Source organism: Triplophysa rosa, linkage group LG21 (genome assembly GCF_024868665.1).
Source record: "Triplophysa rosa linkage group LG21, Trosa_1v2, whole genome shotgun sequence".
In the NCBI taxonomy this organism is placed as follows: Eukaryota; Metazoa; Chordata; class Actinopteri; order Cypriniformes; family Nemacheilidae; genus Triplophysa; species Triplophysa rosa.
Window position 1 is genome coordinate 7,049,557 of NC_079910.1, and position 24,835 is coordinate 7,074,391.

General features: G+C 37.2%; 1 protein-coding gene across 1 annotated transcript; it reads left to right on the forward strand.

Annotated features, from left to right (window-relative positions):
* The first annotated feature begins 1,082 nt into the window (after window positions 1-1,082).
* Window positions 1,083-24,719, forward strand: pik3cd (phosphatidylinositol-4,5-bisphosphate 3-kinase, catalytic subunit delta). Its single transcript, XM_057319686.1, has 23 exons — window positions 1,083-1,550; window positions 2,370-2,544; window positions 2,846-3,074; window positions 3,809-4,035; window positions 6,466-6,645; window positions 7,296-7,451; window positions 8,150-8,239; window positions 10,147-10,365; window positions 12,176-12,272; window positions 12,480-12,610; window positions 14,002-14,052; window positions 14,240-14,407; window positions 14,549-14,670; window positions 15,062-15,205; window positions 15,294-15,393; window positions 17,081-17,259; window positions 17,767-17,867; window positions 17,968-18,046; window positions 18,261-18,428; window positions 20,590-20,713; window positions 20,948-21,093; window positions 21,369-21,501; window positions 22,206-24,719. Exons 2-23 carry the CDS (start codon window positions 2,404-2,406, stop codon window positions 22,338-22,340), a joined length of 3,120 nt encoding a protein of 1,039 aa, XP_057175669.1. The 5' UTR covers window positions 1,083-1,550; window positions 2,370-2,403; the 3' UTR covers window positions 22,341-24,719.
* The last annotated feature ends 116 nt before the right edge of the window (window positions 24,720-24,835 follow it).

Genomic DNA, 24,835 nt, shown 5'->3' on the forward strand with positions numbered 1-24,835 from the left:
TCCCATCACCTCTAGTAACGTCCCTTCGGTGATTGGCTGTCTGGCAGAGTGGTACGCACTTCGCCCTACAGTGACTGGTGGGCAGGGGGTGAAGGTGGGCGGATGCGGTCACAGGGGTCTTGGCTTTATTTGACTGTGAGTTTCTGTTCTGCACACACACTTCCTGTTTTCTCAAGCTGTGAGCTGCTGTACTCTCAATTATGGCGTTCAATGTTATCATCATAGTACCACCAGAGTCTGACTACAAATGTCTGTGCAGATTAGGCTATTCAACAGCATGTGGTCAGTTACACACAGTTCCAGATACTCCATCCAATAGTGTTTTGAGGGAGCCAGAGATGGTGTGAGAATTATAAACCTACTCAAATTAGAAAATAAGGTTGTTACAGGGCTCTATCATTTTATGCAAGTATTTTTACACATTAGCCTTTACTAGACGGCTCACTGAGAGCAGACAGCTTTTTTTTTTAATGACTGGTGAGCGACTTCCCCACGGACCCATAATCGTAATTCGCTGGCATTGGCATCCAGAAATAGAGCTTCCTTCACTCACAGGGAGACAAGTCTGTCCATTTTTTTTAAATATGAGGAAATAAATCGGCTCGTAAAATACAGCATTTACACGAGTGGTACAGTAAAACGGGGTCGAGTACTGGTAAATATACGTGCAATGCAAGGTTAATAGTTTTTTTTATGCAAAGCTTTTAAAAGGCATGCAGAATATTACTACAGTATTTTTTCTTTGAGTTTTAATGTAGAATATTAAATATAAAACATCACAGGGGACAAGAAAAAAATTACAGACATGCATAAAACTAAAAAGTATTCAATTAAATTAAACAGTAACGATGATTATTACGGATTGCAATGGCAACAAACGCAGTTTTTATTCGACTGTAGCGTATTACGCGTGAAAACAATCGATGAGGAAGCCAGACGTGCCGCTGAGGAACAGTTAGGGACCGTTACTATTGTTTCGACCCTTCGTGAAAAATGCAAACGTTTATTACGTATGCACGAAATTACATTTTAAATACACTGTGTACTTTTAATGTTTGACACAACGACGCCATTCATGTGAGAATATAAATCAAACTGTGAATTATCAATACGAGTAATTTAAATAAAATAACAAAATAGAAGCAGAAAAAATCCCACCATAGTGCCACCCGTATATAGATGATAAATCGGTATCATTTCGCATGAGAGGTGGAGAGAGAAATACAGAGGCACTGGAGGGAGGGAGGAAAAGAGAGAGAGAAAGAGGAAGAGACGGTGAGAGACCACGCAACTATGTTGACGATCCCTACGAGTTAGAAACGCACGGTGTGCAACGCGCAGCGCAGACAGCCACTTTACCACCTCAAGCCACCAAAGGATTATAAACACTTCAGCTTCAAAACAACTAGATCCTTTAAATACTGGCGTTCGCGTCAGTGGTCAGAATTAACGCGTCTGGAGGATATTACATTTCTATGTAACAGTAAAGGAGCATCGCTGGATTTTGAAGATGGTGAACAAATGAATCAAACAACCGGTGTGGCTTGAAGGCAAGTTCAAACTGACATTGTCACATTTGTTTCGCATCACGAGCATTCTCAGATGTGCATTTGAGTGATTTGTGATGCAGTACGCATAAACACCTGCCATTTTTAAACGCATTATCATTAACAAGCGCATTTTTATCGCAACGACGTTTTTGCACCTTGTATATACGTATCGACTTAGTTCAAGGTGTAATAAAACCTGCTTTATGAAATGGTGATATGAAATGATGTGCGCCACGTTTCTTGGATATTGGCCCTCCTGCCGGCTTTGTAACCCTAGACTGTAACGTTAAGACAATTTATCAGAGAGCTGCAGGCAGCGTGTGCCTTATACGTGGACAAATAATATTATATGATATAATACAACGTAACATGATATAACCTCGTAGATAAAGACTGTATGTCATGTGGGAAAGTGACCTATAAACATTTGCATGAGAACAGCTAATGTATATGATTCGTGCTGTATTTTCTGTGGAGAAAGTAAAACTGACCATAGACACAACTGTGCACCATAAAACAAGCTGTGACACAAGAAATGTATCAATTACCATTTATTTTGCCTTTATTTATACATATCCCCTAGTCTGAACCGCTCTCTTTGACTTAATCGAATCATCGGGTTGGTAAAATTATATTAGGGTGGACCTTTGCTACACATTTACAAGCGAAATGTCCTGTTAGGCAGCATATGTTCAACCGACTCTCTTTTCGCCGAATATTAATTGAGGTCACTCCCTGCCTCTCTGTAAATGGTTGAATGGTTTGTAATTTCATGTATTGTATCACTTGATCTGTGCTGAAGTGTCCGTCTGTGTTCAGCGGTGGGCTCAGCTGTAGATGAGTTTCCTGCATCATGCCGCCGGGGGTCTACGGCATGCAGGATGTGTGGGAGAGAGAGGGTCGGCAACAGGTCAACATGGAGTTCCTCCTCCCCACGGGAATCTACCTCAGCTTTCCCGTAGCGTGTAGTGACACCATCAGTACTATCAAGAAGGTGAGGAGACCCCTGATGGCATGTAAACACTTTGTGGCAGAGAAAGTTGCCTTTGATGGTTCGGGAATTGTTAGGGGTCCCTAACTTTAAATAGCCTATTGTTTGTCTTGGGCATGCTGGTCCAGACTAGTTTGGTACTGGTCTAGTTTTGAGGCGGCATAGCAACGAAGCTGGTTTACTAATAAACTCTTAAAGATGAAACTAGATAAAAGTGTCAAAACAACATATGCTTGTGACCAGGACATAAACATAGCAGCAAAACCATTGCAACACATTTTAACATTGATGGCATGTGACTTAGATGTTGTGGAAGAACGCCAAGGATGAACCACTCTTCAGTGCTCTGAGTGACCCCGATGCCTACGTCTTCACCTGCATCAACATGACAGCAGAGCGGGAGGAGTTGGAAGACGAGGGGCGTCGCCTGTGTGACGTCCGGCCCTTTTTGCCCATTCTCAGGCTGGTGGCTCGGGAAGGTGACCGAGTCGAGAAGCTCATCACCACCCAGATCAGTTCGCTCATTGGGAAAGGTCTGTTTCACGCTGCAGATATCAGAATGTACATGTCAGATCGCAATGGAAATAGCTTTGCTCTTACTAACCAATGCAACAGAGTAATGTAGTTTTGGCAGCTTCAGAAATTCAGAAGAATTTGTATCTATGTATCTGTATTTTAGTATAGGGCACAGTCAAAGGACACATATGACGTATTTTTGCATTCGTCTGTTTAATCGTTTGTCTGCAAAACTATGCAGTGTCTCGTACTTGCACACTGCTAAACTAGTGTGATAGTTTACCCAAAAATGAAAATTCTGTCATCATTTACTTACCCTCTTGTCATTTCAAACCAGTATGACTTTCTTTTGCAGAACTCAAAAGAAGGTATTTTGAAGAATATCAGCGAACGACAGCAGAACCCGTTCAATTCTATTGTATAGACACAAAATCAATGCAAGTCAAAGGGTACCGCCCTTGGTTACCAACATTCTTCAAAATATCTTCTTTTGTGTTCTGCAGAAGATAGAAAGTCATACAGGTTTGAAATGACAAAAGTAAATGATGACAGAATCTTCATTTTTGGGTGAACTATCACTTTAAAAGAAATATGCTTCGTTTCTCCCTCACTGGGGGGTTGTAGAACACTATTCTTTGTTTGGTCCCTGAAAAACAGTGTGTTTTTATAATTTTGATTATTGTCTATTTAAAAGATCAGCGTTTTAGCAACTGCATATTGTCTTACAAAGCTTAAAACTTTGTCTCCACAGGACATCATGAGTTTGACTCTCAGAAGAACCACGAAGTCAACGAATTCCGAACAAAAATGCGGGCGTTTTGTGAAGAGCGCGCTCAGGAGCGTCAGATGTTGCCATGGCATCAGTGGATAGAGTACAACTTTGCTTGTGAATTGGAGCCGTGCTCTATAGTGACACACTCTGGGATATCACGTAGCGTTAAAAAGTTCTTTGTCAATGTGAAGTTCGAAGGCAGTGAGGTGAGTGATGTCTCTGATATTTCGATTTTAATTTCTTTTACAGTATAATTCAACCTACTGTATAACGCTTTACGTTAGGGCTGTGCGATTTGGGGAAAATATCTAATTGCGATATTTTTGACAGACATTGCGATTGCGATTTGATTTGCGATTTTAACTTTTCTAATTCAAGCTTCAATTCAATATTGTTGTGTGGAGCACAGTATGGGTATAGTTACCCTGAAAGAAAACAACAAAAATAAAAACATTTAATTGTTTCCATTAAAACCATTACAAAATTAATTTTTTTAGTGTGCTTTGGGCATTATTCAAATAGGGCTTACTGTTGTTCAATTGGTTCCCAACTTCCAGATTACATCACACCAATACAATCCAAATACCAGTGTACACTATTATAGTTTCCATTAAAACAAATACAACTCCCATTGTAACCCTTAAATCCATAACATTTTCTATTGTGTTAGTGAATTATTAAAATAGTTCATAGTTTACATAGGCTGATTTATTATTGTTTAAGTATGTGGGATTTTTTAAAACAAGTAAAAAATGTGCTGAATGTTTAATTTCATCCAAGTGAAATTAGCAAAACAGTTAGATAGAATTTACATTTGTTTGAAACGCGGAGCTAGGCGTGAGTTTACACAGGGTGCGCGCGTGCGTCAAGCCTCGTCCATATTGCCAGATGCCCGAGCCGGACTCAAGTACTATAAACGTCATTACGAAACAGGCTGTGTATGCGCGTCAAGTTTAAACTGCTCGTCCGTGAGACGCTCAACGCGGGGAAGAGTCGCGCGAGTATGACACAGGCTGTGTGTGCGGTCTTCTGAATTGGACGGTTCTTTAGTATTTATTTGCCTAATGATCGATCTGACTCTGCAGATGCCATAATAACACACACTGTCTCTCTCCTGCCTTCTGTATGTTTTTTTTTTTAATGACGGACGTTTATGCAGTTGGCTGGGGCAGTGCTGATTAGGCATAATGGAGGTGCGCTCACTCAGTTGGTTAGCAAGAATGCCACTCAAAGCGGGCTTGGAACAGACGCGTTTCCTATTTTTCACATAGCTTCCACATCGCAGCCTCTTGCGATTAGCAAATCGCAACGTCTCACATCGCGATTGCGATTCGATTTCGATTAATCGTTCAGCCCTACTTTACGTATTCTTTTCCTTTGTGCTGACAGTGTGAAACGAGTTTTGTTGTTATTTAGCCGCAAAACATGCAAAATCTAATTTTAGACTGGCACATTTTCTGCCTCTGATATCGCAAGAGTTAGGAGACGTTTCGACACGGTGATGATGTCACTATAAGCAACATCTGCAGGCACACACAGAGTGACCCAGTTTTTCAGAGCCTTTCATAGTATTTATATGTGCTGCCTGTCAATCCCCCACCCACTCTATATGAATGTCATGTACTTGTGTACTTCAACCGTGTCATGAGAAAAACTCCAGCAACACTTGTTTTCGTATTGCATGACATGGATCAAAAGCTGAAATGTAGCTGTAGAGAAAAACAATTGCTTTGTGAGTAATTAATCTTAGTATTGTGAGTGAACACTTGTTATGAGAGTGACTTCTTCATTTTTAGTATCACTAGAACAGCTTTTCTCCGTCTCTTTTGAACCATGAGCTTCTTTCGTAATCGCAAACTGTTTGCGGCCCCTTAAAAAGACAAAAAAAATTTTTTTGGAATTACTGCATCTGTGAAATTCTGTAATTGAATTAAAGGGACAGTTCGCCCCCAAAACATTTTTTGTCATCCCTCAAGTTCCAAATCTGTATATATATATATATATATTTTTTTTTTTTTTTCGATTAACGCAAAGAAAATTATTTGGAAGAATGCTTGTAACCAAACATTTCTTGGCCACCATTGACTACCATAGTAGGAAAAATGTCAATGGTAGTCAAAAGTGCCCCAGAACTGTTTGCTTTCCTACATTCTTCAAAATATCTTCATTTTTGTGTTCAACAGAACAAAGAAATTTATAACGCAAATTTTCCCACTATGGTAGTCAATGGTGGCCAAGAACTGTTTGGTTACAAGCATTCTTCCAAATATCTTTCTCTGTGTCCATCAGAACAATGAAATTTATACAGATTTGGAACAACTTGAGGTCGAGTAAATAAAGACAGTTTCTTTAAACCTCCGAACATGCTCAATATTTTTCTGTATATATTTGTATATATTTCTAATAGTACGATAACAATTGTGGCATTTTTGGGATTATAATGCTTAAATCCAAAACCATTGTTGTGTTGTTTTATATTGTATCGTTTTTTTTAAATCAAATGTCATATTATTCATTTTAGAGCTGATTTGGTTTGATTCATCGAATGAAATTCTGGACCCCACGAGTCTGCAGACCCCAGTTTATTAAACTGTATAAAAATATGAATTCATGCATTCTGCATTTGCTCCTTATAGGAGACCTTCGTTCTCCAGCAAGTTCTTCAGGACCTACCCATTGTCCTAAAGCAGAACGCCCTGAGAAAGAAATCCACCGTGTTTCGATCTGCAAAGCAGGACAAGCCAGAGGATTACACCCTGCAGGTTAACGGGAGATTGGAATTCATTTTTGGAAAATATCCTCTTTGCCAGTTTAAAGTAAGTCTGTGAAAATCAATAAACAGCTACATGTGACGCATCTAGCTTTGTGTCTAATGGTATTTTCTCCGGTTGTTTCGTTTATATTTCAATTTGCTGCAAGTTAAAGTGTTTTCAGGCTTCTCTGTGACCTTGATTTAAATACGTTGTAAAGTAGAAGGACTTCACAAGTCTGAAGCAGTTGTTGGTTTAGAAACTGCCAGTACCTGCAGAGATGAGTCATAGACCTTCAAAACATCAACTACGTTGAGGATAATATGATTTCGACTAAATGAACAGGCTCTTATGACGATTACTGCAGGAGTACAGGATCTGGTCTGGTTTTTATAGTCTAGATTTTAAAAAGCAGGTACTGATAAAAGCAGTGGTACCTCTGCTGCCGTTTCCATCCTGTACTGTAAGAAATCATGGCAAATGGTATATCATCAGAAACGATCGCTGTGTATGTGCTCTACTTTACCTTATTTATTGCTTTTTACAATAATCTTTACTAGTTAAAGCCAGGTGACTTGAGGGATTTGTTGATTGTGTGTTATGTAGAGAAGCAGGATCGGTTTGGGTCTGAATCCCTCTTGATAGCACCATAGCTCAATGTACTAGTAACCACGACTAATTTTTTTTCTTGTTACTTGTTTCTTCCTTTATTTCAGTATATATTTTCTTGTTTGCACGGAGGTATTACTCCACATCTGACTATGGTGCATCATTCATCCATCGTTAAATATCAGGAGGAACAGGGTGGCCTCAGTAATCAGGTGTCCAGAAGCCGCGCTCAATCCAAACCTCCCCCGCTGCCTCTGAAAAGGGTGAGATAGCACTTTTACACCAGAACATGATCTGTTATTGACATAGGAACTACTTATCATGTTCCTCTTGTAGCTTGTTTTGTAGTGCCGACCCCGCTGAACTCATTTTACAATCATTTACTCTTTGGTAACCGTTTGGCCATCGGTGACCTCTTCATGGAAGTGTTTGGAATTAATGAGATGGAGCATAAAATGTACAACTTGCTGGTTGTGTAGGTTTTATAAATTGTAAAAGTGTAATGCTAAAAGAAAAATATTTAAATTTGATAAACATATCATCGGAAAATTCGGAAATAATAAATTTGTACAGTTTTTAGATATATCTTAATATAATTGATCACATATCGTATGTTGCATTGTTTAGAAAGTTACTTCATTTTTCTTCTGTATCGTGCAGCCCTAGCGCTGTGTTGAAGAAACTTGTCTACTGTACATTCTGATGTATGTGGTCTGATGCAGAAGACTTTTCAATGAAAGCATGTTTACTGTGCCGAATTCACTGCTCGGTTTATTGGTTTAGACTCACACATGCTAGTTTCCCCTTCTCTCTTTTTGGTTTTGTTTTCTCTGTAACTGAAAAGCACGCTCGCATGCTCACACAGATGCACTCCCACACCTGCTTTTTAACTTAAAACTAAAATACGAACAAAGCAGGAAAATGTTTAATTTGACAAATAAATAAACTTTTTTTTCAACAGCAAAACACATCTTCGCTGTGGTCCATCCAGGAGCCGTTCTACATACATCTCTTACAGGGCAGTCGGGTGAATGCGGATGAGGGCATGAAGGTAAGCGTTCTGTTTTGTTTGGTTGTTTGTTTGTCCGTGTGTGTGTACATTGTTAGTAGGATGCAGTTATGTTGTTTAGCGTCTCAACTGTGGCAGGTAGTGAGGGGTGAAATCATGAACACTGTGGTCATGTGACCCTGACCACATATTTCCCATAATTCATCAGAAGCGGTTAAGCGAAACATCAAAACAGGAAGTGGGGAGTGACTATCTGGCTTTACGGCTCTCTCTTGGGCCTAGATTCTTAGAAAAGGCCAGCTCTGCTGCTCATGTATAACACTTGCATCATTTTTTTTTTGTACAACAACAACAATGCAACAAACTGTCATTTGACGGGTTTATACTGATAAAAACATTCGTGAGAAATTCATGCTAAGACAAGTTAGCTGTTGAATCTGCTTCTTCATCTAGCCTGAGGAACAGTTTTTGCAGTGATGGACGGAGCTGAATTGCTTTAATGTCATGACTATGCATTTTATCTTACAAAATTTTCAAGTGTTGTTCTCAAAACAAATTGTTTATGCAAATCATTTCTATCTTTTAACTTAGCCATGTCAGCATTAATGTTCAGGCTCATTTGGGTTCTTTTTGAAATGATGTGTGATTTTGATTTACATTTTCTTTTGGCCTTTTACGTAGTATTAGTAGTTAAAGAAGTAGTTCACCTCTAAATGAAAATTCTGTCATCATTAACTCACCTTCTTGTCATTTAAAACCTGTATGACAAATTTCTTTGTACTGCAAAACACAAAAGAAGATATTTTTTAGAATGTTGTTTACCGAAAAACCATTGGTCCCCATTCACTTTTACTGTACCAGTGTAAGTCAATGAGGACCAACGGTTTTCTGTTACCAACATTCTTAAAAATATCTTCTTTTGTGTTCTGCAAAACAACGAAAGCATTGCAGGTTTGAAATGTCAGAAGGGCGAGTAAATTATGAATGGTCTCAACCATAACTGTCCATATTCCTCATAAATGGGCACATGAAAATTGAAATAAAATTATTTCGTGGTCTATGAAGAGGTATTAATGCTTCTGGTTTGTACATTTTATTTCATAGATATCCTACAAAGTTATTGTCTCTCAAACGTGCATCCTTTTTTGTCACATACGTAACGCACAGATTTTTCTCTTTTAAAACAAAAAAACTCATGCATAGACTGATATTTTTATGTCTTGACTCATCAGAGGTTTAGTAAAACAGATGATTTAATGTATTGTTATTAAATACATTCTGTCAGAATTGAGGCTAAAAGTTTTGACTAAAAGTGTCACATCCATAGCACTGGAATTGCCCCTATGCTACTGAAACATTCTACCATTCTTGTATTAAAAAAGGTATGAACTAAATAAAATAAAATATTATAGATGAAAACAGATGAAGAAATGTTGTTTTAGGCTACGTATCATTTAAATTAAGAAATCTCAACTTTCCCATTTCCAATTGTCCTAAAATTAGGGTAGAATTTTTTATTAAAATATACTTTCCTTATATTATTGACCCCTGCCTTAATGTGTGTCACTATGGCAACTGTTCTCTTGTTTACATCACAGCTGTTACTAAAAATTATATATTAATAAAAATAATTAATTATATATATATTAAAATATAAATTCAGAGGACAGAGATCACTGAAATTCTTGCAATGTATGGACTTTTTACCTAAAACCTAATATTTACAGTACAGATATACAGCCCTTGTGACAACTTTCCCATGTGACAGCTATCCTTGGTTTCCCCCGCATGCAAATGTTTTCCCACCAGACACTCATTCACTTCCTCATTTACTGCATTCATTCATACATAATTTCATTTTCAGAATAATGAAAGTTCCCTTTAAAACTGTATCTTAAAAGCCCTGTTTTTAATGAAGGTGTATTCTCAGATTATTTTCTGTTTCTCAGATGGTGGTTCAGGCTGGCCTCTTCCACGGCAGTGAGCTCCTTTGCAAGGTGGTGACCAGCAGTGAGGTCAGCGTTTGTTCTGACCCTGTATGGGACCAGAAACTGGTGTTCGACATCAGCGTTAGTGACCTGCCTCGCATGAGCCGCCTCTGTTTCGCCCTCTACGGCGTCATTGAAAAGACTAAGAAGCGCCCTACCAAGAAGAAGAACAAGCGTGCGGTATGTTTCAGCTCAAACGCGTCACTTAGCGACCAACAGACAGACAGTATCCGATAAAAGATATATGAATAAGAACAAATGCTAAACTTTGTGTTTTATATATGCTGAATACATTTTATAGGTGAATTTTATAGTCAAAAACTATTCATTATAAAGGGGGTGTTTAGATCTGAGATGCACAAACATTGACATGCAAACCCCAGTTGGGAATTCAATAAAAAAAATTATCCCATCAAATATTTCAGGAAGTCATACCAATATAAAACTATATGCAGTTATTTAAGAGCTACTTTTAAAAGACAAACAAACTATACAAGACAAAGAAAGGCTGGCAAACACTGGTTTAGATGGCAGTCGTGTCTTCTTTAATAATTTAATTTCTCATAAAAAATACCCATCATGATGCAATACTTAAACCCCTTATAACAGGATGTTGTGGTCCAGTGACTGCTTAATGTGAGTAAATGTTTGGAAATATCAGTTAAAGTCAAATCAGAACACACCGACATACATTTTTTGTTTGTGTCAAATAGCGTGCAGTGTCAACTGAAGCCGCAGTGTTGAAATTTCCAGGTGTCAAAGTGTGTGTGTGTGTGTGTGTGTGTGTGCGTGTGCGTGTGCGTGTGCGTGTGTGTGTGCGTGTATGGTGGGCTGCTGTGGCTCAACGCTAACACACGCACTTCTGCTTTCAGTATTACTTCTCTTTCAGTCAGCTAAAGAAGTCTACATGAGTGTTAGATGACACGAGCATAAAAAACGTCAGTATATGCATCTGTTGTCCTCACATTGTTGTGGGAGATGGATGTATTTGACTATCTTCATATTGAACTGTATAGGCACTACAGATTAAACATTTAGGGTCACTAAAATGTTTCTCAAAAGGTGTGTACTCAATTGTTTAACCCTCTTGTGTTTTTTTTGCTAATGTTTGCTGGACTAGTGGACACCCTTTTACAATTAATAAATCAATGTTTACTTTATCCCATTTGCAAGCAACATAGATAACATATATGCTTAGTGTTTGTCTTTTTCCTCTTTATGAAAAAAGAGGTAAGCATTTTTTGTAGATGTGTACTAAAACAGAAAAATCTATGACATTAACTGGGTGAATTTTTTTTAATCTTGAATAAATATAAATGTACTGTATGAGGTTAAAAACAATTAATGGCAGGCACGAACACCACACAAGGGTTAAATTATTTTTGTAGACAAAATGTTTTTGCCACACAAACTAAAATAAGAAACTGAAGTGCATGACTTGGTCTAAAAATTGATCAAAAGCAGCCAGTAAGAGATCAGAGTCGATCATAATACGTTTAATACTGTTTTAAAATGCATTGTAGGGTTTGAGACATTTTAAGAGTAAATTTTACAAATTTTCTTTAGTCACAACATACAGTAATTCCCAGTTACAAGTTACATTTGTGTTATTTTATTGTTTGATGTGTGCACTATTCTTTGAAAATCTTTAGTTAAGTTCTATAAACCAAGGTAGTTCTTTGCAGCAGAGTTTATATTACATGTGGAATGACTGTAATGCCATGGTTGTCTAAAATGTATAACTTTGACTATATACGTTAAAGTACACTGTTAAAAAAAAGGTGCTTCAAAAGGTTGTTTGATGCCATAAAAGAACCTTTTGGTTCCGTAAAGAACCTTTAACATCTGAAGAACCTGCTGCTGCTGCTGCTGCTGCTGCTGTATTTATTCAACATAATATTGGATTATATTGGTTATTTAGTGTCAATGAAAATGACTGTTGTGTAAGGTCTCATGCCAGCAGACATCCACATGAACCCTCTTTCCACAGGACTGTCCTTTGGCCTGGGTGAACACAATGGTGTTTGACTACAAGGACCAGCTGAAGACCGGGGAATTTTCTTTGTCCACTTGGCCTTCTGTTCCAGGTACACAGTGATATTTCACCAAACATGTACCTCTTATAGTCTGACCTTTCATCACTGAGACATTTTAAAGATTCTGTAGTACACAGTTGTAGGAGTGAACTTCCTAGTAATCTGGCTGAGTTTTCTGATTTTTTTGTGACTTCAAATACAAATGAATCAGCATGGAGGTCCCGATCGGTTTTAACGGGTCCATTTTTTTGTTTTCAGATGATAAGGGTGATCTGTTAAATCCTATGGGTACTGTGGAGAAAAATCCTAATATTGACAGCACGGCTGGTCTCCTGATTCGCTTTGCCAACATTAGGCCACATCCCCTGTATTATCCACCAATCGAAAAGGTTTTTATGGTTTCATATATTGTTTCTCGAAACGTCTTACACACTGTACAGCTGCGGAGAAAAATAAGACACCATTTCAAAATTATTTTCAGTTTTTCTGAATTTACTATTTTTAGGTACACTTTTAAAAAAAGGTGCTTCAAAAGGTTCTTCGATGCCGTAGATGAAGAACTTTTTGGTTCCATAAAGAACCTTTAACATTTAAAGAACCTTTCTCTTTCACTAAAGGTTCTTTGTGGTGAAAAAAAGGTTCGTTAGATGATAAAAAAGTACGAAAGAGATGGTTCTTTAAAGAACATTTGGCGGAATGGTTCTTTGTGGAACCAAAACTGATTATTCTAATCTATGGCATCGCTGTGGAGAACCTTTTAAGCACCTTTATTTTTAAGAGTGTATGTGTTGAGGTAAAATGATCATTTTTGTTTCATTCTGTTAACTACGAACTATTTCTCCCGAATGGTTTCTTTTTGCATTTATTTGCAGTAGCCTAAATGAAAACTGGAGAAACAAGTCAAAATAAGGGAAAAGATGCTTTGTGTCAGGATCCTGTCCTTCCTGTCCTGAGTTTTCGTGCCTTGTGGACAGGGTCGTGACAGTACCATGTCTTGTGTGTGTGTTTCGTCTTGTGTGGAGACACGTGGCGGTTTGTTTTGACATTTCGCCGCTTGTCCTCCTGTTTTTTGTTTAGCTCCGCCCCCTCGTTTCTCCGTTAGTGTTTCATCTCCCTCACCTGTCCCAATCATCTTCCCGCCAGTTCCCAGTAATGTTAAGTTTTGTCACCTGCCCGTCTCCGTCCCTGTGCAATCTCCCCTCGTTATGTTTCCTTATTTAATGTCTCAGTTCCCTTTTTACCTTGTCATTGCATTGTTCCTTGTTCATGGTCCTTGAATGTTTACCTTGCCCTCGTGGTCCATGCTCCTGGTTTCCCGTGGACTTATTATTTGTTATTCAAAGGTACTTGTTTTGTTTTGTCCCCTTTGTGGGAGAGTTTTAGTTTTGATTCTTGTTTTGTTTGTAGTGTTTTCCCCATCGTGGGTTTTTGTTTTGTTTTTATTTATTAAAGTCTTTTTGTTTAAACCCTTCACCTGCCTGCATTTGGGTTCTGTCCACATATCCTGACAGCTTTGTATTTTTTTTTTCAGACCTCAAATACTGCAAAGAAAACAAGTTCATGTCTTGTCATGTTGTCTTTCACGTTGCTGTTGGATTTATTTTGTTGAAATTCAACAGACACTGGACTGGAATGGCCACAATACATTTAGAAATGCTGCTTGAATGAAAATTTGGTCTCTTATTTTTTTTTCCGTGGCTCTATTTATGTTTTATGTATATGGCTTGGGTATATTACACATTTTAGACTAATAATTTAAATCTGTTCTTATCGCTTTCAGCTAAATGAATTTAGTCTTAATGGGGGAAAAGTTGTTGCTACAAAAGAGGAGGTAAGAAATGGCATTTAATGTTCTGAGGAGACCCATTATATAAATATAAATGTTCTTGAATTAATATTATTTTCATATGATATGAAGTTTAGATAAAGACAGAAGCTTTTCTTAAGTATTGTTGTGATTGGAATTATTGATTCAAATTAATAAAGTTTACTTGACGTCTGTCTGTCTTTCTCTTCAGCAACAGAAACTGAAAGAGATAGTGGACAATAAAAACTACACAGAGTTTTTTGAAGATGAGAAGGAGCTTTTGTGGAAGTTACGGGCAGAAGTGAGGCAGCACTACCCGGAAAGCCTCCCCAAACTTCTGCTCATCACTAAGTGGAATAAACACGAGGATGTGGCTCAGGTGAGATGAAACACTACTGGATCTACCTGAGAAGAGATACTCAATGTGATACAACTTCATGTATGATATTGGAGTTGATAGTATAATGTACATTACAAAATGCGATACGCTTTCTCTCAGTGCAGCGTTGATTTTTTTCAGATGGTTTGCTTGTTACGCAAATGGACAGATCTTCCCGCTCTGCATGCTTTAGAACTTCTGGACTACAGTTTCCCTGACCCTCACGTGCGCTCCTTCACCATCCGTTGCCTCAGGAAGTTGCGGTGGGTGATACACTTGCTCTTTTATCTCCGAGTAACTGAGCAATTTTAAATTATCTGTGAGAATCGTGTCAAAAACCAAGTGTTGTTTTGTGGCTAGAAGAAACATATTAAATTGTTTTTAAGTCAAATGCCCCAGAAGAAGAGTCTGTTTATGTGCTGAAGTAGGTGTTATGCGATCACGCTACATCAATTTGTGGTGCTTGGAGAACAAGTTAAATGGGGATTTAAAATAGCTGCTGCATACCCTCAGTGTTTTTAAGTTTCATTTGAAAAAAAAATCATCTTTAGTTGCCTCAATTGTGTAATGATGAGAAGAGTCATTTATAAATTGTATTTAAATGGTTCGTATTAAAATTCAAATCATATAAATCCATGTTTTTTTTTCCAACAGTGATGGCGAACTCTTTCAATACCTCTTGCAACTGGTGCAGGTTCTGAAGTATGAATCTTACCTCGATTGTGACTTGACCAGTTTCTTGCTGGAGAGAGCTCTTGCCAACAAGAAAATAGGTCACTTCTTATTTTGGCATCTCAGGTACATTATGGCTTTTGTAGTATTGTAGAAATCTATAAGCATTATGACTTGTTGTTGGGTGTAATTTAGGCTTTTTCATGCTTTGAAGGTCTGAAATGCACGTGCCATCCGCCAGTTTGAGATTTGGACTTATTCTGGAGGCGTACTGCCGTGGAAGCATCTACCACATCAAGAGCTTGTTGAAGCAGGTTTGTTCCAATTATTTCTGAATTAGGATTGAAAATGAACCTATTGTCCGGGACAGGTGAATGTTTTGTATGGGCAAGTGAGAGAGAATTTTACTTGCCCGACCGGACAAGTAACTTGAAAAAAAATAAGTGCTACGAAAAAAATTGTAATCTACTGTTAAGCACTTTGGTCAACTCTGTTGTTTTTAAATGTGCTGTGTACATAAATATAAGTTGAGCAGAGTTGAGTATGATGTTATTCACATACTCAACTTTAGTCTAGTCATGAAATGAGTAGACATCAGGCAAGGAGCGAGCTGCTGAAAATTCTGCTATATGACTAAGGTGAATGTATTTTCTATATAAATAATAATAATTGTCAAACAGGTTTTGCACAGATTTCACTCCAAATTAATGTTATTGGCTGAGCCACTATAGATGTTCAAACAAACAGAGGAATGATTTCATAGTGCCACAGGTTTCTAATGGAATCAATATACAAATTACAGTGCTTTCTGCATGTTTTTTCCCCAGTAACCTGCTGCGCTTGATGTCAGTATCTGTTTAACATTACTACTAGTCTTATTGACTTTAAGCATCAGAATAGTCTTGACCTGATGTAAACTGCTTTGGTTTCTCTATTGTGCTCTTTTTGGCACATGGGGCCCAGTGTTAGCACTTGGCGTTTTCTGGTAATTGTCACTTCACTGCGAGCTGTTTCTCAGAAGTTGCTTTACAGTAGTAGTTAAACGCTTTTTTCTTAAGAACATACAGTACATGTATGTGTGTAAATATAGTTAGTGGGTACATACTGTACATTTGCCCAGTGGGGAGGAAATATATTTCTACTTTATGGCAGCAGTTCCACTGTGATGAATTTGTTGTTTATTTGAATTGTTAAAGAAGTGTTTAATGTCTTGTAATAATGTAATGTAATAAAATAATTTTTCTGGCCATTTTTATGTAAGCTGATAAGGCATGTTGGGTTCAATAGGATACCTGTTATCTATCATATACATTTACATTTACATTTTTGCATTTGGCAGACGCTTTTATCCAAAGCGACTTGCTTTGTATTATACATTTTTGGGATCGAACCCATGACCTTGGCATTTGCTAGTGCCATGCTCTAACCACTGAGCCACAGGAAAATATTCATTGACAAAAGTAGATTACTATCTTCTCTAAGTGGACAATTAAAATGGCAATAATGCTAAGTGTTCTATTCCATATTTGTGATTTATTTATTTGTAAAGCTGCTTAAGACAATGCAGTAAAAACTATTGTTATAAATAAATAGGAATGGAATTGGTTTGAATTGAAATGAGTTGAATTGTTTAATTCAATTAATGTTCATCATTACACCTGATTTCTGAGTCTTTTGCTGCAAATACTTTTAATTCACTATCGCCGCAGAGAACTGAATGAATGTGTTTATGCATATCTGTTGTTATATATGAAGATCAGATTCAAAATCCGTCAAATGCTCCTACATGTACCTTTAGCAATACCAGATATTTCAGACCGGGCAGAGTGTGGTATTTCGGGGGATTTGAAGCAAAATGATTTGAGTAACGTATACTTTGTGTGAAGAGCATTCACTCAACATTGTAATCTCATTTTGACGGACGTGGCTGTTAGAGGGTTTTGCATCTGAACTTTTCATATATAGATTTGATATATTCACTTTATTGTTTGTGTCCTGCAGAATGAGGCTCTGAATAAGATGAAGGCTCTGAATGACTTTGTGAAGTCAGGCAGTCAGAAGGCAACAAGGTTGCAGACTACAGAAGACATGAAAGTGTGCATTAAACAGGACACGTACATGGAAGCGCTCTCTGACGTTGTGTCGCCTCTTAACCCCAACATCTTGCTGTGTGAAATCTGGTACTATTTTTTTTTTACGTGTTGCGTATAAGTCTTGTGCAATATAATCTGGACCCTTGTCTAGTAACCTGAATATTAAGTAATTAAAATCATTCTAAATACTGAATGGAGGGAAGCACATGCCCTCTTGTGTGCAACGGGCATGACGTCAGTGTTGTCCACAGTGATGTGTGTTTTATTTAGATGCTTTCTTAGAAAGTTTTTAGAAGCGGTTTTATCAGATCTCGGTCAGTTTCAGTGTAAGCTTATTTCCATATGTGGTCGATATGCCTCCGATGGTGTGTGATACAGTAGCCTAAAGTTTGTGATAACAGGAATAATTGTGCAAAACCGCTTTTTCTAAGAAATCACTAAGATTTGGAGGATAAAACCGCCTAGTCATAATTTCATTGAGCGTACAATGACTACAAATAAACAACGACAACTAGAAAGAGAAGAGACTAGTTTGCAAGCGTTTGCGTGGGTGTGCGTTTTCTGTTTCTTGACTTATGCTGTTTTTGGCTTCAGTGCAGACAAGTGCAAGTTCATGGATTCCAAGATGAAACCGCTGTGGCTGATGTACAAGAACAAATATGACAACGTGGGGCTCATATTTAAGAACGGAGATGGTATGAAGGCAAATTCGATTATGATTATCATTAATGGCATAGTATTTGCACAGATTTGTATTGTTTATATAGCCTTTGACATGGAGTCTGTGGTTTTTAGATCTGAGACAGGATATGCTAACCCTTCAGATGATTCAGCTAATGGACGTTCTGTGGAAAAGAGAAGGTCTCGATCTCAGGTTTGTGTTGTTGACTTCCGCAGAGCTTCTACATTTACATAAGATGGAAAACAATGTAAACCACATGCATCATGTTGATCATTTTAAGAAGATTCGAATGAAATGCTGGTTAGCATCGATTCTCAAAATGAAACGTGGTTAGCATCGATTGTGGAAACCGCGGTGTGTTAAAAAACCCAATTTTGAAATCAATAATTTGTTTGTTGGGTATCAGGATGCTTCCGTACGGATGCATGTCGACAGGGAATAAGACGGGTCTCATAGAGGTGGTGAAGAACTCGGACACCATCGCCAACATCCAGAGAAACAACAGCAACAGCGCGGCGACTGCGGCCTTCAACAAAGACGCTCTTCTCAATTGGCTCAAGTCCATGAACCCTGGGTGAGCATTGTATCCAGACACGGGCCTGTGTGGTGTGAATGTGGCGAGCTATAGCGTCTGCGTGTTCTAGTTTTCTCAAATCTCACTCTCTTGTTTGACCTGAAACTTTCATAGCGCTGCTATAGCGTAACATCAAGTGCACTTTGGTTGCAAAAGGTGCAGCGCTGGAGTATATTTATCCTGCATACTGCAGTGTTTTCAATTACATTTGCTCTTGGCAGGTGTTTTCCACTAAAGTGGCTTAAAGTGCAAATTGTGTTTGTGTTGATAACTTCAGCAGGCCGTTAAAGATACAACCTGAGTTCTAAGAAAAAAACACTGCACAACACAATCTTTTGCCAAGTTTTAGATCTGGTAAGATCTGGTGAGAGAAAATCATGATGTCTTAGTATGAATTAAGGGTTAAAGTGATACTGTTTGAGCCTGTACGCACAATAACTCATCAGGGTCAACATACTAAATACATATTATGTAGTGTACTTTCAAATATCATGGTTTTTGCATCATTTTTGTTTACCATCTTGAAATGTTTTCAACCAATACATTTTTACCTTAATAATGCTTAGATACACAAACATGGTATTTTTATGAGTATACTTGAAGTTTGGGTCCAAAATGAGATAATAAAAAAACATGATTTTTGAGTTGTGCATTAATATCAATCAAACCGCAGTTGGTTTGTTTTGATTTAAGCCATGATATCTAAAAAAATACAGCTAACTAACACAATAAAAATATGATAAAATAATAAAAACATGATTTTTGAAAATGTTTTAAAACCAAACTCTTCATTTTTAATAGCACTACAAGAGTACTGCAAAGATGCTGCGTACAAAAATACGTCATTTTCCGGTTCCATCGCCCCAAAGTCTATGGGTTTTTTGGTTAATTGCTTGAAATAAGATCTGTGGTCAACAAAACCTCTAAAAAATCACGAGCGTGTTAAAATATTTAAAAATATTTAAAGCTTTATTGTGTCTTAAAAACGGCGGTTGCTAACAAGTTGCTAAAAGCGACTACATCCTTTGGCGGTGACGTTAGACGTCATTGCGCATATAAATCTCACAAATAATGCTACATGGGCACAAATCTCTAAAAACATGGACAGGGATTAATTCACAGAGTAATTACTTACCAGGGAACATGTTTGCTAAAGTTGTCGGAGGATTGGTGGTGGTGGTGGTGTCGAGCGACCATAGTTTAGTCTGTTTATAGCATAATGTAAGCTTTTTACTTCTGGCGATTGCATTTAAGCTTCAAGCGTTGTGTTAATTTGTAAAGATTATTTTGATAGACAAAACGTGTAAACATCATAAACCTTTGTTAATCACAGATCTTATTTTTTTGCGATCTTCTAAAAGTCTAGGGAAAAATGCATAGGCTTTCGCTCAAGGGAACCGGTGCGGCACTAACTTCCGGGTTGGCCTACAACAATGTCATCTATGTGGTACTCTACACTCATATCTGAATAATGAATGAATGTAGGAACACTATAGGTCAGGAGGTTAGTGATGTTGGATTATATTGTTTTTAAAGGAATTTACAAGGCTCAATACAAGTTAAGATCTTTTGACAGTCATCAACACCATGTCACAGATGCTGTCAGTCGAGCTTAGCTTGTATTGAACCTCCAACATCAATGAGAAGCACGTTTACAGAATTAATTCGCAGTGTACAGTCACCCGTCTCACTTGAATAATAATAAAAATATCCATTTATTTGGATACAGATAAGATCATTTAGTTACAGAATTTAGCGTCAGGGCCTATTTTTTGCCCATTTTATTATTTGTATAATTTTAATACTGGAGTATATTGCATCAAGACAAACCTTGCATCATGTAGTCAGGGGTCTTGCTTGTGTGAGACTATTGTAATACAGTTTTTTGGGGGGGAATCTGAGTTACAGTAATAAGGAAATAATGTGAAGCAGGAAGATTCTTCCTGTTACATATTTACCCTACAGATTATCATTGAGGATCTCATGTGAGTCATTTAGTCTGAAAATCATCAAACGGGAACCGGTTTATTTAATCCTCTTTAACACTATAGGAAAGACAGATGTATGTGAGTTGGCACACATGTGGCTTTGCAGACAGGAAGCCAGTAGGGATGAGAACTGGTGAAGAATTAAAATGTTCTTTCAATTATTTTTCTAACAGGGATAAACTGGATCAGGCCATTGAGGAATTCACGCTGTCCTGTGCAGGCTACTGTGTAGCCACATACGTTCTGGGAATAGGGGACCGGCATAGTGACAATATCATGATCAGGGAAACGGGTCAGGTAGGAGGAAACTTGAACTCGTCCCTCCAAGTGCAATGTTGTGTAATCATTTAAGATGAAACAAAATGTTTTCAGCGTGTAATGCATTTGTATAGTTTGTCAGATCGTAATCTTACACAAATTATGATTACCGTATGTAAATAAATGTTTTACAGAATTTGTTTCTTAACAGTATGCCAGAATGTACAACGTCAATATAATTTAAGTCTGAGATTTTCTGTCTTCTGTTTGCAGTTATTCCATATAGATTTTGGGCACTTTCTGGGGAACTTCAAGAGCAAGTTCGGGATCAACAGGGAACGTGTTCCTTTCATCCTGACATACGACTTTGTCCATGTTATTCAGGAGGGACGGACCAACAACAGTGAGAAATTTGAACGGTACATTCAGATATATTTTAGTAACTCAAGCGCCTAAAAAAATCTATATTTCAATTGACACCACAGAGTTAGTTCCCTCAGGGCTCATAATAATGAGGCCTAATATGTCAATAGAATGAAATAATGGGACATACACTGTTCCTTGTGTGAATCCATCTCATTTGTTGTGTATATAACCTTACTGCAGACTACATTTATATGTAGCCTGAAAATAAATTGAGGGAAGGAATACTGAAAATTAAAAAGTAAAGAATATGTGTGTGTGTCCTTGTCAGGTTCCGGGAGTGTTGTGAACAGGCTTATAAGATCCTCTGTCGGAATGGGACTCTTTTTGTGAATCTCTTTGTCTTAATGAAAGCTGCCGGTCTCCCTGAGCTTAGTTCTTCCAAAGACATCCAGTATCTGAAGGTAAGCATCACCCCTGGGCAGATTGGATCTTCACGATAATTTATTGCGATACCACTAAATCCTATTGTAATCGAGCTGGCTGAGATATGCAATGTGTCTATATGTTTTTTTAATGCGTAGCTTGTCCGTGAAGCACGGCTCTGGGATCAGTAGGAAATGCTGCTCGATCTAAAAGCAGTGCGAGTTTGAGTCGCTTATAATGTGCATTTGGAAAAGCAACACCCGTCAAACATGATCATGATAAATATACTTTATTATCATAACACCTGATGAGGCTTGCGTAACAGTGATAAAAAGATGTCCATAGGCATTTACTAGATTCTAGAACGTGTTATGGTCTTCTGCCGTGCGTATTTGGAGTTTCCGCACGAGAGCGCCCTCTGGCTTTCGGATGCAGCATTTTCCCGTTCTTCACTCAAAAGCTGTGTATAAATCACGTGATATTTATCGTGACAGCCCTACTGTGTATAGATTTTATTTACACATATATATATATATTATTTATTTATTTATTTATTTATTTGTGTATGTATATATATGTATATATATGTATATATATATTTATTTATTTATTTATTTATTTATTTATTTGTGTATGTATATATATATATTTATTTATTTATTTATTTATTTGTGTATGTATATATATATTTATATTTATTTTTGTATATATATTTATATTTATTTATTTGTATCTCTTGAAGGACTCTTTGGCCCTGGGAAAGTCTGAAGACGAGGCATTGAAGAACTTTAAAGTGAAATTTAATGAAGCTCTTCGAGAAAGCTGGAAGACCAAGGTGAACTGGATGATGCACACTTTTGCCAAAGACAACAGATGAACTTGTTCACGAACTGCAACGAGAGAGCCACCAAAATCCTCTTGATGCTGAGTTTTTATTTAAAGTGATGCAGCTTCGAACAGAATATATGTTGCACTTCTGTACGTCATTCCTTGTATAATAGGTGAACACCAACAGCTGTTTAGAGATTGTTTACATTTTAGGAAATTATTATAAACATTTGTTTTATTGAGACTTATTGCTTGACAGTGAGCGTAGTCTCAGAGATATGTTGTATTTGCAACACAATGCACTGGAAATTCAAGCTACTAATTTAAGAAACAGTTGGCGTGCCACTAATTTAACTTGCATCACTGGTTGTTTGTGTAATTCAGTATCTGCACAGAGAAAAAGTCATCGCAAGAATAATGTATTTATCATTTTTAACTGTACAGCATAAATAACCGGTAGCTTTTGGTCAGGAGAAGGCACGTTGTGTTTTCTTATTGTTTACATTTGGTTTTGGCATTTTAGTTTTTCCGTTTACATGAACGTGTTTGTTTGTATATATTGGTTTGTGCTCCGCACTTATTTACATTCCCTGAACAGTATTTTCAATCATTTCAAATTATTTGTACAATAGGAAAATTGTTCATCAGGAAAGCCTTTGTATAGTGATGTATATGACGAGACATTTTCTATCTCAGTGTAGAAATGAGCCTTAAATATTTTGTATTTGTGTGGGGTGTTTTGTGCCTTTTGGATGTGACACAAGCCATCTTGAAGACGTGTCCGAAGAGTTTAAATTTTGGGGGGTGAAATGACTTTTAAGGGTGTATGCCTTGTACTACTGTAATATGAATCAGGGCAAAGTGAACGGACAGTATTATTGATTTGTAGAAAATCGCGCCTGGTTATTGTGTGCCTATTTTGAATAGAGAGTAAGTCTAAATGAGTTTTTTTTCTGGATATACCTTAACAGTTGCAGAATGTATAGCCACAGTATACACTGCTACCTGAATCACGAAGAGATATCTGCTTGATGCTCTCAAAAGAAGCGTAAATACGGTTTATTTTGAATGTTCAGATGTCCTCTAGAATGTGAATTTGTAAAGAAGAGATTAAAGCCTAATTCAAATCCATTTCATCTTTATATGAATATATAAAATGTCCATTGCGTATGATTTTAATTATGTAAATAACCTCGGTGGAATGAAGAATAGCGGTCACAAAGTGAATGGATTTCAGCATTTGTTTGGTTTATTCTCTACTGGACAAACTGAGTAACTCTCAATATTCTTGTCCAAGCCATTGATTCTTTGACATTTGTTGTGTGCCATAATGAACATCTGGATTTAAAACGGTTTGGTTTTCAAATGCGTTGTTTTCATTTTAAAACTTGACAACTGCTGTAAGTTGTTTTGAGTTATGGAAGTGTGCTTTCATTGTTTTTGCCATAAATTATTGATTCTGAAACTGTTTTCATTGAATGTTTTAATATTAACACATTGAGGCCGTAATCATAAATATAGGAAGTTGATTTTACTTCATTTCCAGATAGCAGATTAGATTAGAAGAACAGTATTTTGAATGTCAAATGCACTGGGAAAATGGAAAAAGTGAAAAAGGAACCAAAAATTGATGGTCAAAGGCTTTTGCTGTGTGTAGAAGAATACATTAAGACTTCTGAGAATCTCTCAGTAACTTGCTTTAAAACTATAAGGCACATGTAAGTGGTGCATGGTCACTTTTAAAGACATTTATTTTTTGACCTTTTTTTCTCATGTATGTACTTTATACAATGAAAGCTATGACCATGTTTAGTGGTAGCCTACCACAGAAAATATACAGTTATGGGGGAAAGGACACAAGCAATGTGGTTTGTATATGCATAATTGGTGGGTAAATTCAGCTATTGGGGAACATCCAGTGTGTGCAATTTTAAAATACACACTGTCAGTGTTAGAAAATTGTCCCAGAAATGCTGACAGTAAAAGTTCAAAAAATGTGCGAGTTGTGCTCTTTTTACCCTTACTGTCATGCACCGCTTGGTAACATTTTTTATTTATAACTAATGTGACCATAATATGAATTGTGTTCTTTGCTTTTTGAATGAATGTTTTCCTGTTCTTTGCCTATTTTCTGTCAAATCTGTTCTGCAAAAACTCTCTGGCTTAACCTCATGCACTTCTGACATAATGAGCAGATCTCTACAGTATAATCTGGTGTAGCCAACAAGTCTGGGTCACTGTCATGAGACATTGTATGCCAAACAGCCCGCTTTCTATCAATCCATCAATTCCAATGCACTGTTAATTTACATATTCTTACTTTTTCGATAGTCATCATTTTGTATGATCATTGATCAAGTATTAAATGCAGAAAGATACAGTGTTTTTTTTGTAATAAATCCTTAATAAATTATGAGTTGTTTTAACTGCCGAATATTAGTAATGTTTGAATATATTGAGAAATATAAGAAATTTAATATAATAATTTGAATTTATTTCGTCATTATTTCTATGATGTGTTATTGTTTGGCTTTTTACAAATAA